The sequence below is a fragment of the Poromitra crassiceps genome (genome assembly GCF_964638095.1).
Source record: "Poromitra crassiceps genome assembly, chromosome: 7".
NCBI lineage: Eukaryota > Metazoa > Chordata > Actinopteri > Beryciformes > Melamphaidae > Poromitra > Poromitra crassiceps.
Window position 1 is genome coordinate 35,336,659 of NC_139628.1, and position 16,928 is coordinate 35,353,586.

Sequence of the window (16,928 nt, forward strand, 5' to 3'; positions counted from 1 at the left end):
TGTGCATGTGATGGTGAGTAAAGATGGTTAATGGATGTCCCATTGTTAATTTGATATACTGTGTATATATATATATATATATATATATATATATATATATATATACATACACATATTTATTTATATATATATTTATATGCCTTTATTTAAACAGACACATTCAAATAAAGAACATCACTATAGTCCAAGAGAGGTTAGAGCAACCAATCGTCTCCGACGTGGACTGACCATGACATCATAAGTGAAATCACTAACCTTCAACAGTGTAGTAGTAGTCAAGAGTCAAGAGTGACATCATCAGTAACATCATCAATGATGACAATGTCATCAATTATGACATCATCATTGTTGACAACATCAGTGTGGCATCATCACCGTTGACATCCTTGATGACATCATCACTGGTGACATCATCTAAAAGTACCCCCGCCCTCAGGCCACAGCTCCGCACCAGCACCATATGAGCCTACTACACTCAGACAGCCATGAGATTAGCGCCCACCCTGCTACCCAAAATCAACCCGCCGATATTTCGACAACCCGCCCAAGAGACCCTCACCAACTCCATGCAGGCGGGTCAGATGTGTCTCTGCAGCCCAAAGCAGCGGAGGACTGTTTGGCTGCTGGTGGAGGACACGCCGGCTCCCTGGACCACAGCTCCTCAGAAGCCTGCTCTAAGGAGAAGCTGGACGAGAGGTCCCTCAACAGCTGCAGCGCACCCATGTGCCGCATCTGCTTCCAGGGGCTTGAACAGGGGGCGCTGTTGAGCTTGTGCCGCTGCAGCGGCTCGGTACGCTGGAGCCACGAGCCCTGCCTCGTCAAATGGATCAACGAGAGAGGAGGAGCCTGGAGCTGCGAACTCTGCTACTACAAATACCATGTGATCAGGATCAGCACCAAGAACCCCCTGCAGTGGCAGTCCATCTCCATGACAGCGGTAGAGAAGCAGCAGATTGCACTAGCGGCGCTCGGCACCCTCTTCCTGATGGGCAGCATCCCCTGGTTCAACTTGTTGTTCGCCCCGGCCCATGGCAGCTGGCAGGACTCACAACAGATCTTGTACGGCACTGCCGCCATGTATGTGCTCTGCATAGTCTTGATCGGCCTCGCGGTGTTGCCTATCTTGCGCCGGTGGCTGACGGTCAACCAGAGATGGAAGGTCCTCAACTATGATAAAGCTCACAACCTTGAGCTGCAGCAGAAGCCTGGCTCCACTCTCGGGACATCCAGCCCTGCCCCAAGCTGACCCCAGGATAAGGCTTCCTTCCGTCTGGGGGCCAACCGGGCACCGAACCGAAGTCTAGTATTCTGGGTTCACTCTCAGGGGGACATCCAGCCCTGTCCGAAGCGGCCTAATGGGCACTGAACCGAACTGAATTCTAGTAGTAAACGAACACAACCCTTCAACTGGAAGCAGCACGTGATGCTGGGAAGCACATCACTGACTTCCGGTCTATCAGCACGGTGCCGCCCAGGGCAATGTCCTCTCTCCATACTTCTTTGGCCTGTACACCAACAGCTGCACCTCCAGTCACCAGTCAAGCTCCTGAAGTTTGCGGATGACACCACCCTCATAGGTCTCATCTCAGACGGAGATGAGCCTGAATACAGGCAGGAGGTCGACCACCTGGTGACTTGTTGCAGTCAAAATGACCTGGTGCTAAATGCTCAAAAGACAGTGGAGATGATTGTGGATTACAGAAGGAACACAGCCCCACCATCACCCTGGCTGACTCCCCAGTCAACACTGTGGAGTCATTCCGCTTCCTGGGAACCATCATCAGCCAGGACCTGAAATGGGAGCTGAACATCAGAGCTCTCACCAAGAAGGCACAGCAGAGGATGCACTTTGTGCGGCAGCTGAAGAAATTCAGTTTAAGAGTTTAAGATCTGCTTCTGCAACAGCCGTGTCGTCTAGGTTTTGTTTTGCCTGCAAGGGTCTGTTGCTATCTCCAGTTTGCCTGCCCCCCCTGGGCCAATCAGTGTAATTTTTAAATAACAATACATAGGACCTACAACAATAACATGCACCCTTCCCCCGAAGGTTCGACAAAATGTGACTACTGGCGTCTGATGTGTGTGACTGACAGACAGACTTGGGCCAGTCCATTGATAGCCCTCCCCCGATGTCATCATGGGGTACTAAGCAGAATATTCCAAATGAAAAGGATCTTTCATAGTCTGCAAAATCCACCAATAAACAGCAGTATGTCTACATGTCCTGGCTAATTTTGGGCATGTCCCACTTATCATATTTGGGTTTCTCATAACTGGGACACAAGCTTGAGTCTGGGTAATGCAGATGGGACAGTTACATCTGCTGAACAACATCAGCATATAGTGTATATAGATGCAGAGAGGCTTTGGAGACTGTTCTATTACAGAAAGGTCACAGGTTCTGACCTTTCTGTCCTTGAGCAAGATGCTGAACCCCCAGTCTGCTCAGTCAAGTTGTCTGTGGATAACAGCTAAGTGTATGAAATGGAATGCATGGTGTTTCCTGGTGTTACGGACATTTGTTTGGAAGTTAGGTGCCTTTTTGTGATTGGACATGCCCAATGCCACACCCCCTTTTGGCCAAGTAAGTTAATCACTAAAGTTAGCCCATGACCTGCTTTTCTGCCAAGTTTCGTGCTAAATCTGTTCATAACTTTTTGAGGTATCCTGCAGACAGACAGGCAGACAGACAGACAGGCAGGCAGGCAGACAGACAGACAGACAGACAGGCAGGCAGGCAGGCAGAAAGGCAGAAAGGCAGGCAGGCAGGCAGGCAGGCAGGCAGGCAGGCAGGCAGGCAGATCAGGCAGGCAGACAGACAGACAGGCAGGCAGGCAGGCAGGCAGACAGACAGACAGACAGACATGCAGACAGGCAGGCAGACAGGCAGGCAGGCAGGCAGGCAGATAGGCAGGCAGGCAGGCAGGCAGGCAGGCAGACAGACAGGCAGGCAGGCAGGCAGACAGACAGGCCGACAGACAGACAGACAGACAGACGGGTTGAAAACAACCTCCCGTAGGTAACAATATGAAATCACTGGTTCAGATAAACAAGACTATGAGAAAACAAAACAAAAACAAACTGCATCCTTTAAAAGCTCCCTGAACGTCTCCATAGACTCTCTGCCATCTGTCCCACAGCCTGGTCCATCTATCAGGAGTGTCTTTCCTGCCTCACTGTTCATACGTGGCGTGTCTAATGCAGGGGTGTCAAACATACAGCCAGAACCAGCCCGCTAAAGCAGCAGTTCCCAACCTTTTCCAACTCAGGGCCCACTCGAAATTCTCAACTTTTCGCGGTCCACCTCTGACCCCATAAAAAATACTGAGGCCAAATAATGTGTTCTCAGAGCACTGATGACATCACTTCCGTCACAAATTATGACTGACCCCACCACAGACACCACTTAGCCAAGTGCGCTCGATTCCTAGGGTGGAGACTCTGGAGATGATGCCCCCTGGCTGCTGTTATGGAAATTGTCCGCCCCTGCGCAGTGTTGGGGGTAACTCATTACAAAAGTAACATATTACATGTAATATATTACTTTTAGCAGTAACTCAGTAATATAACTTATTACTTATAGGATTTCAGTAATATTATACCAGTTACTTTGTCAAGTAACTCAAGTTACAAATTTTATTAAATTAAAGCACATATTTAAAAAAGATACAATCATTTCCTAATCAAACTATGTGTTTTTATGCAAATAACCACTAAAAGAATAACATTTAGAATTTTGGATTGTTTACACTGACTTCAAGGTGGTTGAAATTATTTTTCGGGATGTTCCGGGGCGGCGATGTCATCCTACTGCTGCTGTTGTTTTGGTAAAAGTAATGCAAAAGTAGTGTAATAAGTAACGAGTTACTCTACACAGAAAGTAATATTGTAAAGTAACTTATTACTTTCAAATGAAAGTAACTAGTAATATGTAGTATATTACATTTTGAAAGTAACTTGCCCAACACTGCCCCCGCGGGCTCCAAAAATGGTGACTGACAGACAGACACCACCCCAAGCCCCCAGGAATAGCGCTGGGCTTTGAAGCCATTTGAACATGCTGGCGAAGCTCTGTATTGCAAGTCCCGTGATGCCATGCAGCCCAGAAAGGAAAATTCCCATCCATTTGCATGGGGACCCCGGCAGCTGTTAAACCCAGGGGAAATTTTTCCGGGTGTAACTCAAAGTCTAAAACGACTCTTTTAATTATCAACTATTTTTTTATGGGGCATTTTTTCTTCAGAAGCCACTAAGAGCCGTATACAGGGGTATTTTCTTCATCTACATCTACATCAATGGGTGGGAGGGGTGGGAGACGTCATGGAACACGTCATGGCACACATGCGCACTTCGCCTTGGGCCAGTGAGCAGCCCCCGTCCGAATGCATGGGTGGGCGTGGCACGTCCCCTATCCAGTTCTTTTAATACATCTATGCACCACCCACCCAGGCGCCATCATGCAACAGACCGTTTTAATGGGGGCCATTGTGTGTTGAAAAGGCAGGGTAAACACAGGTGTAAGCAACACACTAATGAGGGTTTCCAAATTCCAATCATGGAAGTTGGAAACCCTCATTAGTGTTTTGCTTGCACTGTGTTTACCCTGCCTTTTCGACACATCGCCCCTGTGAAAAGTGTCTACTGTGCGCCACCGGCTCATACATCACAGTTGCTCGAGTGACATCACTGATGACATCGCATTTGCTCGAGTGACATCACTGATGACATAACAATTGCTCAAGTGACATCACTGATGACGTTACAAATTGTGACTGACCCCGCCCCACCCTCACAGAGCCCACTTAGCCAATTTGAACTTAATAACTAAAGATAAAGCCATCTTATTAGGCAAGTTACCCTGCTACATCTGCTCCGAGTTTACGGAGGTACGCAACTCCTACAGCCTCAGATCCAGCACTTGGCTTTGTTTTGAGGTGCCAAGTGTGAGGACTGAGGCTGGAAAAAAGAAGTCTCTTATTTTGGCCCTTGGTCCTGGAACAACCAGCAAGTTCCACTTAAAATGGATCCTGTTATTTCTTTGGCTCGTCATGTTAATTCGGGACATGTCGGAACCCCGTCATACTTGGGACAGCTGCAGCAAGGGCCAGTATGAGGAAGTCTTATCACGTGTCAGTCAGTGTACTTACTTAGGCACCGGTAACTGGGATCAAGGAAGAAGCAGATTACAGGATTATGCTGTCATACATTTCACATTTTCCCTCGGACTAACAGTAAAGCACTGAATGGCTATTTCCCTCTGCTGCTGGCTCAACTCCATGTTGAGGACAGCCTCCAGACCGCTCTGTAGTGCCAAACAATAATATCAGGCACAGATCACAGATAGGACGGCTGTCGTCACCGTTGTCTCTGGTTTAGTTGACAGAAACCAGCTGCTAATTATTATCTTCACCCCCCCCCCCCCCCCCCCCCCCCCACACACACACACACACACACACACACACACACACACACACACACACACACACACACACACACACACACACACACACATTGTTTGCTTAAGAATTTTTGTTTTTGTTTCCTTGAATTGAATTGAATCATTTGAATCTTACTGGATCCAGGCATGTTTTGGGTGGGACTTTACCACTCCATATTAGAAAATACTACCCACCTTCCCTGGCATCATAGGATCCAGGCATGTTTTGGGTGGGACTTTACCACTCCATATTACAAAATTCTACCCACCTCCCCTGGCATCATAGGATCCAGGCATGTTTTGGGTGGGACTTTACCACTCCATATTACAAAATACTACCCACCTCCCGTGGCATCATAGGATCCAGGCATGTTTTGGGTGGGACTGTTGTACCACTCCATATTACAAAATACTACCCACCTTCCCTGGCATCATAGGATCCAGGCATGTTTTGGGTGGGACTTTACCACTCCATATTACAAAATACTACCCACCTTCCCTGGCATCATAGGATCCAGGCATGTTTTGGGTGGGACTGTTGTACCACTCCATATTACAAAATTCTACCCACCTCCCCTGGCATCATAGGATCCAGGCATGTTTTGGGTGGGACTTTACCACTCCATATTACAAAATACTACCCACCTCCCGTGGCATCATAGGATCCAGGCATGTTTTGGGTGGGACTGTTGTACCACTCCATATTACAAAATACTACCCACCTTCCCTGGCATCATAGGATCCAGGCATGTTTTGGGTGGGACTTTACCACTCCATATTACAAAATACTACCCACCTTCCCTGGCATCATAGGATCCAGGCATGTTTTGGGTGGGACTTTACCACTCCATATTACAAAATACTATCCACCTTCCCTGGCATCATAGGATCCAGGCATGTTTTGGGTGGGACTTTACTACTCCATATTACAAAATACTACCCACCTCCCGTAGGATCCAGGAATGTTTTGGGTGGGACTTTACCACTCCATATTACAAAATACTACCCACCTCCCCTGGCATCATAAAAGTGGGGTCATAGTGGTGGAGGTGCGAGGAAGATTTATGAGAGATTCATCTTCAAAGCCCATCTTTCAGAAAAATAGAAAATGCAGGCCCATACCACTAAACCTGAGTAAACAGAAAAAGCCATCTTCAGTAAAACGGTGTTGGGAGTGGATGAGGCTCTCTCTCTCACTCCTAGATTTCTCATTGCCATGCGGGGGCAGTGGTGCGATCCATTTCACCCCAAATGAGACACCCTTCCTCTGTGCGTCGTGGCCGGTTCGGTTCAGTTGGCGCGTGGCGGCTGGTAACCAGGGAACGGGTCTGTAACCCCCCTATTGATCCCAGCCAGGATCAGCTCTCATGGGGTTAGACCCTCAAACATTCACCCTGGCCGTATTTGACCGTTTATATTGTTAAGGTAATAGCCTATAAAGCATTGGCATTGATTTCTGGAGGATGAGACGAAGCGAACCTCCCCAGGACGAGTGGATGTTAGAAGAGGAGCCGGGTGAGGTGCTCTGCAATCTGCAAACTCCATCTTGGCACTGCATGCAAGGAAGTGCTTCAAGGGAGGCTACAGGGTGAGAGACATTGGTGAGAGATCAACATATTCCTCAAAGGGTAAAAGTACCCATTATGAGAATATCTGCACTTAATCTTTAACAACTACGGAGGAGAAGCTATGGTTGGGCGCTGCCCAAAAAGTCCATGTATTTTTCAATTACTTTTTCTTTCCCTAGATCAATTTTGGGCCTACTCATGCATGCATGCGATAACAATGGAGAGATAGCACAAGAGTAATCCACATTTTGCAATGCAATGGAAATTCCGCGCTAGTTAGTTAGCCTACCTCTACATTTTCAAATCAAAATGATGCTGACTGTAACTTTCAGACCGCTAACCGAGAGCTGCCAAGATAAGCACATTTTAACGTTCTGTGTCAGTCATTGCCTAATAATCACTGACACATGACCTCCCCCCCATCCCTTCCCCGCTCTCTCTCCAGAAGTCGAGAGCGTTCCTCTGAGGCACACATACACGTGTGGGCATTTCTCCAAACAGTCCAGAGTGCAGGGTCAGGCAGCAGCGGTGTAGAACAGAAAGTGCATCAATGTCTTGCTCAAGAGCACTCGGGACAGAAACTGACACATTGTTGATGATGGCCGCTCCAACTACTTGAGCAAGATCATGGAGACTAACCTGAGGGGGAGGGAGGCCGCCCGCACCGGGGGGACAGTCGGGAAGCATGATGGTGCGTTTAGGGGTGCTGCACTGACAGGGCGGAGAGGGGTTCGACATGCTCCAGTTCCCATTGAGGAATATGTCGCTGATTGACTGATCCACAGGTGGAGTGAACCAGTCAGACGCACTGGAGGCACAGGGCTGGTTCCTGAAGGAAAACAAAGATGGGGATGTGAACATTATGCAGAATGTCGGGTATTAGCCCTGATTTAAATTACGTATGTACAGTGGCTTAATATAGTGGGGGGTTTTTGGTGTTGGAAGAATTTAAACAAGCCTTGCAAGGTCCACAAGTTCTGAGCTAGGCAATAATTGCATTTCTTTTCTAAGTTTAGAAAGCTCTTCATTATTCAACTTATTCTGATCGGGATGGTCTGGACGGCTCATGCAATGCTAGTCATTTATTGATCAAATTTGTTCTTAGAAATTGGATTACAGTCCTGCAGAGCAGAGCTTTCAGAGGGTCTGGGTACAGTACTGTAACTGTAGTGCCCCTGGAAAATACAATATAATCTTAATTTATTTTTGTACAAGTTAATTTGCTTGTATGTACTGCTCAGCAGAGATGGGAAGTAACTAAGTACAAATACTTTGTTACTGTACTTAAAGTTATATTCCAGAAGATTTTCAGTTTTCTTGTCCCTGACAACACCTATGGCCATGAGCAGTAATTGCAGGTGAGATCCAAACAGGATCGCATTATGTGACGTGAGGTTTTTCCCCCTCTCTCCTTAAACTTTAAGCATTCAAGTTGGCCAGTGGGGGCGGTAATGCAACACTTGCATGCCAACCACCACACAAAACTCAAAAGAAGAAGTTGGTCAGCGCGGTGCGTTACTATGGATCCCAGTCATGCCACTGGAGATCGCTATGACACGTGGGCGGCTGGGCACAGAGCATCACTCCTGGCCAATCCCGGCGCTTGACTGCTGCATAGGTGGGCGCAGGGTGTGTTTTCTGCCCAAATCTCCAGTGGGATCATAATAACGCAGAAACAACAGCAACTTGTTCCTACTCCTTCTGGATTGGATTTAATTTAGCTCCAACAAGCGCGCCAACAATTGGAACCATAAACATTGAAGTAAAATTTTATTTTATTTTTCTGATTTCCAGAGTGTGTGTCTATATGAATAAATACACTGTGTGGAGTTGTGGTCTGTGTATTGTTGATTTTTCTGGGAATTAAGTGGAGCATATCAGCTGTGTAAATTACTGTTAATTCTGTTTGGTGGCTTGGGGGATTTTGAAGTTCAGGGTACAGTATAGCTACAATATTATAGCTACAATATTGCATTCCTGTGGCTATCTGAGGCCTCTTAGTGACCACAGTGAGAAGCATAACGAGAATATCCCACCACTGCTCCCCCCATGCTTTTCAGTCATATTTCATCTTATGTAAATGAGCAAGGTTTGGTCGGAGGGCTACTACATACAGTCACTTGGCTCTTTCATTGGTTCTATTTCAGCGGTGGTGTTTCTTGGAGGAGATCCAGACATACACATGTTAAGATACGAATGAATGGATGCATGCACACATACATACACAGCTGTATGAGTAGGCTATTAGCCCTCTCTCTCTCTCTCTCTCTCTCTCTCTCTCTCTCTCTCTCTCTCTCTCTTTCTCTCTCTCTCACACACACACACACACACACACACACACAACGCTGCATAGCACAGCTGCATGCTTGCTTTGCAGGTGCCATTTGGATTGACATGGGTGCAAACAGAACTACATTATATGTTTGGCTGGATTATTTTTGGCAAATAGTTGGTGCTTTATTCTGATCGTGTACTAGTACTCAGTACTCACGGTATTGGGTTTCCAGTCATGCAGCGAGTCCCAAAGCCAGGATTGTTCACCAAGGAGTCCACCACCCGGGACACCTCCACATTATCTGGACCATCATTGCTGTAAATATTAGGAATAGTATTCATTAAAATAAACATTCATAACATTTTAGTCTCAAATTGTTTATAACTCCTTCCCTCCCTCCCTCACAGCAGGTCTCTAAACATCAATGCAATCCAAAAACAATGGGGAATATTTTGGGCCCCATGTCCAGACCGTACCCATATTACTGCACCATGTCCAACTTTCCATGCCCAAAGGAAACTCTGGATTGGCGATACTGAAGAAATATGTATATCCCACAGTAAGTTTGGGTTATCAGTGCTGTTGCATTGGCTGGTTCAGGGAAGGCTTGGCTTAGGCGAGTAACATTACAGGATTATTGGATTTATTTACACTCGATTTAGATAATTGGAGGTGAAACCCCAATCAGGGGAATGTGGTAGTGTGAGGGGTTAACACATCTTACGGTAAGCACACAACTGATTATCAGACTGATCTGAGCTACCTGAATAATATCTAACCTGATAATATCTAAGACCTGACATTCGCTTTGTCCTGACCTGAACAAGTGCTTTGGTGTGTGGTGATCACAGATCCATCGCTAGAGAGGAGACCACCAATAGTGAAAGAGAGGCGAGTTTGCAGTGAGGTGAGACGGAGCGACTACAGTCTGGCTGTTCGCCTTTAGTGGTTTGATCGGTGTCACGTTAGATCGTGTGAGCTCCTTAGACGTCCTGATGGAGCCAGAAAGATAACCTCAGTTACTATGTGATAGTGATACTCAGTCTTTGCCTAATCGTCTAGTGTGAGCATATTTATGACAGGAGCGTATCAATGTTCCCAGGGTTCAATGTTCCCAGCGCTCAATGTTTCCAGCGCTCAATGTTCCCAGGGCTCAATGTTCCCAGGGTTCAATGTTCCCAGGGCTCAATATTCCCAGGATTCAATACCAGTGTTTCCTCTATTTGCATTCACCATTCTCAATTACTTTTTTCTCAAGATTCAAGATTCAAGATTCAAGATTTTTATTGTCACTCCATGGTACAAGTACCACGTGTGAAATTCTTGTGCAGTGGACTCCGTTTACGACATAGTACAAATAGGCAACAAGCAATAAGTAATAGGCAATAAGAAATAGGCATCAATAAGCAATAAGACAGCAATAAGGCAATAAGAAATAGGCATCAATAAGCAATAAGACAAGTCGGTGGCTTATACGACAGTGGCATATTCATTGCACATAGGTGCACATGTCATGTGCATACGTTAGACGTGTTCAGACATTCCAAATTCGACGTTTTATACATACATGTGCAAATAGCATGTACCTTATTAAACATACACTTAAATTTACAATTAAACGTTAGCCACCTTATTAAACATACACTTAAATTTACAATTAAACGTTAGGCATCCGTAATAGTAGCAGCTGCAGTACGGTACGGTACGACTACTGCACTATTTTGTGCATATTAAGGAGTCTCGTGGCCTGCGGGAAGAAACTGTTCCTCAAGCGATTTGTGCGTGTTTTTGGAACCCTGTATCTCCTCCCTGAGGGTAGCAGGGAGAACAGGCTGTTGTGGGGATGGTTTGTGTCTTTGATGATCTTCAGGGACCTCCTGAGGCACCGCTGGTTGTACAGTTCGTGCAGTTCTGGCAGTTCACCTCCTGTTACGTGCCTCACCCTCCGTAGTGCTCTGCGGTCCATGGTGGTACAGTTCCCGTACCAGGCGGTGAAGCCGCCTGTCAATGGTGCCTCTGTAGAAGTCCCAGAGGATTTCTTTCCTCAGCCCGAATTTCTTCAGGCGCCTGAGTCCGTGTAGTCGCTGTTGGGCCTTTTTGACAACAGTGGCGGTGTGGCCGGCCCAGGTCAGGTCCTGGTGGATGTTGACTCCCAGGTACTTGAAGCTGTCCACCCTTTCCACCACTGTGCCGTTGATGGTGATTGGGGGGTGTGCGCCCCCCCCTCTCCTGTAGTCTACAATGATCTCCTTGGTCTTGGAGACGTTCAGAGAGAGGTGGTTGTCCTGGCACCATTGTTCCAGGACCCCCACCCAGGATCCCCCCACCCATCTTTTTAAGAAACTAACATCATATTATTTGGCACTACAGACGCTTGTACAGTATATTGATTACCGGTATATGAATATTATAAGAATACTATAGAAATATTATAGGAATACTATCCACCTTATTTCTAGCGGCCATGATGCCTATGGGTTTTTCTTCCGGTGTAATCCTCCCAGCCTTGCTGCTGACAGCTTGACACCCGTCTGGGCGAACGGAGCAAATCACTAATCAGGTCCAGCTTGGCAAACATCTCGTCGATAAATATCCCTTTAAGAGCGCAGTGCATCATGTGTGTAATCGCCTACTGTGGCTAATGTTAGCGGCTAGCTAGCTATGTTACATGGCAGTAAAACGCCACTGAATGACCAAATTGATATAACTTTTAACCATTTCGAGTAACAGTGTTTCCATATGGATCACCAGCGTTAGTTTGTTGTTTATAACCATAACGTGGCTATATTTGTCACGTTCTCTATCTAACTCTGATACACTGAAAATACTGGGAGGCGGGCCATATAGTGTCTCTGTCGATTATTTGATTTGACAGTTCTGGGCACTGGCGTTGGCGTTGGCCAATCCTGGCGTGTTCCACAGCAAAATCGATTGTATTCTGGCGCAAAGCGAGTGGCTTCCAGGACAAACAGGCTCTCTGAGTCACGAAACAGTTACATGTCCTCTGCATTCTACATCAAATAAAGACATTAATTGTTTTATTTGGTATGTTACATACTTATTGGCCAAGTTATGTTCAATTCAGCCAGGGTACAAGGGAGTATAGGCGGCCATCTTTTCATGTCAAGTAGAATACCGTTTTAGGAAATAGGAAGCTGCAACAATAAGTCACGTTAAACTGGACCTTGTACCCCTAATTATTTGTACAGCAGGACATTCAAAAGTAAGGTGGATAGGAATATGATAGGAATAAAAAAATAATAAAAAAATAAAAAAAAATAAATTGTGTGTAATTGTATTGTATGTAGGTATGTCCACGTATGTTCTGTTTGTTTTGGGGACTACGGATGGAAATTAGCCTCGTGCCATGTGCCATGTGCCATGTGCAACGTGTTCGAGCCTCGTGCTCGAGTCTCGTGCTAAATCCGGCAATTTTTACACTCTGATTATGTTCTTTGTGTCCATTAATTTTGCACTGTCCCGTCTAAATAAACAAATCAAATGTCAAATACTATATTGATATTATAGGAATTACCTTAGGGATATGGGATATTCCATATGACTTTAGTCCATGTATTTTTCAATTACTTCTTCTTTCCCTAGATCAATTTTGGGCCTACTCATGCATGCATGCGATAGGGGGACCTGCCCACAAGGTCCCCATAAGCGCACTCCTCGAGTTTGAAGTCGATCTGACAAATGGTTCTCGAGATAAACTACTTTTTGTGTTTGCCAGTAGGTGGCGCTATGCCAAAGTGCACAGAATTCGGCGCTGCACTCTTATCTGGTCCCCCTAAGCGCACTCCCCGAGTTTGAAGTCGATAGGACAAACGGTTCTCCAGGTAAACCGCCTTTTGTGTTTCCCAGTAGGTGGCGCTATGCCGAGTCTGTGTGCGTGTGTGTGTGTGGGGAGGGGGGTGGAGGTGTCGGTCACAACACAACATGTCACAACACAAAACGTGACGCAAATGTGTTGTGTTTTTTTTGGAGATGAGGTGCAGAAGTTGCAGTTGAGAGAAGCTTTTAGGCTCTCTCAAACGTCTGAAAAATAGAACAGTTATAGCAGAATGGGAAATGGGTGGGAATTATCCTATTTTGTTTGATAAGTGGAGAACTCCGTTTACATCCAGCATTTCTTTATTTTATTTTATTTTTGTTCTAGTGAAGTAGAGTTCAGTTCAGTTTGGATCCAGTAGTTGGCGGTAATGCAACAATTCTTTGGATGCCAACCACATTAAGCACAAAAGAAGAAGAAGAAGAACAGGGGGAACAGGAAGTTAATGCTCAGCCTCATGGAGGACAGTATTGCTCACACAAAGGCCTGCAGTTAGTTAATCCACATCCATCTGCACACATCTGATGTGTATGGCAGCATCGTCTGTATGTATCTTTGTTTTTTATGCTTAACTGTATTTCTACAGCTTCATTTCATGTAATCTCATCATTTGTGAGTGTATAAAATATGTTAGCTACCAGACCATGCACAGAGATACAGCCGGTCTGTGTGGGAACTAGGGCTGTGGCGATTCACTTATCTCCCGATTCGATACTATCACGATTCTTGGGTGCCGATTCGATTTATATTGCGATTCTTAAGTATTGCGATTCTACGATTATTGCAATTCGATATTACGATTTATTGCGATTTTTGTTTATTTTTTTCTTTTCTTTTTTCAGTTTGTTTGCTTTTTTACACTAGATTAGAACATGGGAAAAGTTGAATCATACACTAGAGACTGTATATTATATATCATGAGTAGGGCTGGGCGATATAGTTAAAAACAGGGGCGGACTGGGATCATAATTCAGGCCGGGCATTAGATACCAAGCAGGCCAGGCCGATATGGGCAAACGCGCGTGAAATTTGGGCCGTTTGAAGCCAGATTTGGGCCGTTTGAAGTCCAATTTTACAATGAGATGCACCCACTTTAACCCTGAAGTGTAATTATTACTTCAGACTAACTAATAAAGTAATAAAACCACTAGTAAACCAGTAGGCGGCGCCTGGCCTGCTGTTCAGTGAGTGGCCTGACTGCAAGCACCCAATTTTTTTTTTTTTTTTTTTTTTAATTTGCGATTATCGATTCTGGAATAAAAGATCGATCCAAAAAATCGTGACATTAAAAATCGCGATACTTAGGTGAATCGATTTTTTCCCCCACCCCTAGTGGGAACGCCCACAAAATGTTATTACGGCTGGTGCGCGAGACTAGACGGTGGGGGGGAAAACCCATATATCTCAACGGGCTGACTCAGAGCAGTCTAGTAAGAGAGTGGCACCAGCAGAGGTCCAGAATGCATTACTCAGTAGCTGCAATGAATAGCCAGAAAGGGGGCTCGCGCTATGTTTGAATGCTACAATAAAGCTGATAATATACAATTTGATTCTTTAAACGTCTGGCCCTTTCAAAGTACATCACAAACAGTCCATTTTGCTGAAACTCGACTTGCTTTATCCAGAAACGTACTTCCGGGAACTTTTGTGAGGTAAAAAACAACTAACTAATTAACTTAATAATCGTTAATTAATCATTAATTAACATTAACGAAGTATACTTTCTGTATCTGTTTTACCTTTAGCCAATAAACCTGTGGGCAAAATACAATCCTGTCTATGGGGTCTTGGTGAAAGTAAGGAGTTTATCTGGCTGTCAAAATACCTCACTCACGTATAGAGGATAGCCATGGCCGTATGCACCATTGAGAACACAGAGGTCATGACCTCGGTATTTTGTAGACCTGGATCTTTTTTTCTTCTTTTTTTGGGGTTGAAAAATAGCCCCGGCCCCCAGATCTATTCATCTGTTATTCATGTTTTAAAGCCCTCAAAAATAACATGATATATGACATAGAAATTAAATGAAATCAGAAATGCAACTATTTGCTTCCTCTGTGTGCAAGTAACCTATATAGAAGGAAGAGACATCACTCTCATCACAGCGTTCACATTCTGCATTGGGGCTAGACGTTGGGGACAGTTAAATATTCAAACAATATTTTCTGTTATACTATTTTAACAGAGGAAGAAGAACAACGACAACAAGGAGAAGCTTTCTCTTATGGACTCTGATCAGCTCCACTGTGTGAAAATGTCTTCTCCTCCAGAAGAGGAGATCGATGGACAACGAGAGCTCCTGGACGTGGTTTTAAATCCTGAAGTGCGCTTACACAGAGCAGGTTGGTGACATTTTCCACATTGTATCAATTATTATGGCTTCATTATGTGAAATGTCATTATCAGTAGAGGCACAGAGGATGTGGGCACACACGCACACACGCACACACACACACACACACACACACGCACACACGCACACACGCACACACACACACACACACACACACACACACACACACACACACACACACACACACACACACACACACACACACACACATTGTCCTACACCTCTGAAAACAGGGGTGGAAAGGGTGGAGCTTTGTCTATTTAAGATCATTGTGGCAAAAATGCTGTAAAACACTTGACGAAGGTCCAGGGAGACCGAAAGAAACCCTGTGATGTTCAATGAATTGTGATGCTGAGCAAGAACAGTGTGAGAGATCTTCCTTCCTCAAGACTCAAGTGATATTTTCCAATTCACCTGCATCAGAGAGAGTTGGATGTGCCAATATCTCCTTGGAAAAGATGGAGCTTCCTAAAAGCTGCTCTGCCATCAGGATTTGATAAGGCAGGCAGTTGAGTGTTGCCATTGTAGCTGAAATATCAAAATATCAGTTCTGGTATCATGGATGTATTTGAGTATTGTCAGCTTGTAGGTGGTCCTTTAGGCTGAGTTCCTGCATAATTTGTCTTCCTTAATTTGTGAATGTGTGTGTGTGTGTGTGTGTGTGTGTGTGTGTGTGTGTGTGTGTGTGTGTGTGTGTGTGTGTGTGTGTGTGTGTGTGTGTGTGTGTGTGTGTGTGTGTGTGCGTGCGCGTGTGCGCGTGTGCGTGTGTCAGTGTCAGTCTTGCCTCCAGACGTCCAGCAGCTGTTGGTCATTAAAGAAGAGGTTGCTTCTGAGCAGGAGTGCAGCCCCAGTTTGGACCAGGAGGACACAGAGCCCCCACACATTAAAGAGGAACAGGAGGACCTGCACATTAAAACTGAGCCAGAGCCTCCACACATTAAAGAGGAACAGGAGGACCTACACATTAAAACTGAGCCAGAGCCTCCACACATTAAAGAGGAACAGGAGGACCTACACATTAAAACTGAGCCAGAGCCTCCACACATTAAAGAGGAACAGGAGGACCTACACATTAAAACTGAGCCAGAGCCCCCACACATTAAAGAGGAACAGGAGGACCTACACATTAAAACTGAGCCAGAGCCCCCACACATTAAAGAGGAACACGAGGAACTCTGGACCAGTCAGGAGGGAGAGCAGCTTCAAGGGCTGGAAGAGTTCCCACTCACTCCTGTCCCTGTCAAGAGTGACGATGAGGAAGAGAAACCTCAGTCCTCACAGGTCCATCAAAGCCAAACTGAAGATAACAGAGAGGTAGAGCCTCTAGCCAGCAGCTCAACGGAACAGATGAAAACAGAAGCTAATGGAGAGGAATGTGGAGTATCAGGATCAGCCAGGAACGTAGATCCAGAGAATTCAGACACTTCTGAACATGAGACTGAAGACACTGAACCTGAGACTGA

At 45.5% G+C, this 16,928-nt stretch overlaps 1 protein-coding gene across 1 annotated transcript in view; it reads right to left on the bottom strand.

Moving 5' to 3' along the window:
* The window catches only part of LOC310779574 (phospholipid-transporting ATPase ABCA1), a gene marked incomplete at both ends in the record, with an annotated part of 271,956 nt that overhangs the window by 99,860 nt on the left and 155,168 nt on the right, over window positions 1-16,928 (bottom strand). Inside the window, 2 exons of the mRNA XM_083640100.1 lie at window positions 7,642-7,831; window positions 9,494-9,592. Coding sequence (XP_083496226.1) covers window positions 7,642-7,831; window positions 9,494-9,592 — 289 coding nt within the window. The remainder of the gene's footprint in view (window positions 1-7,641; window positions 7,832-9,493; window positions 9,593-16,928) is intronic.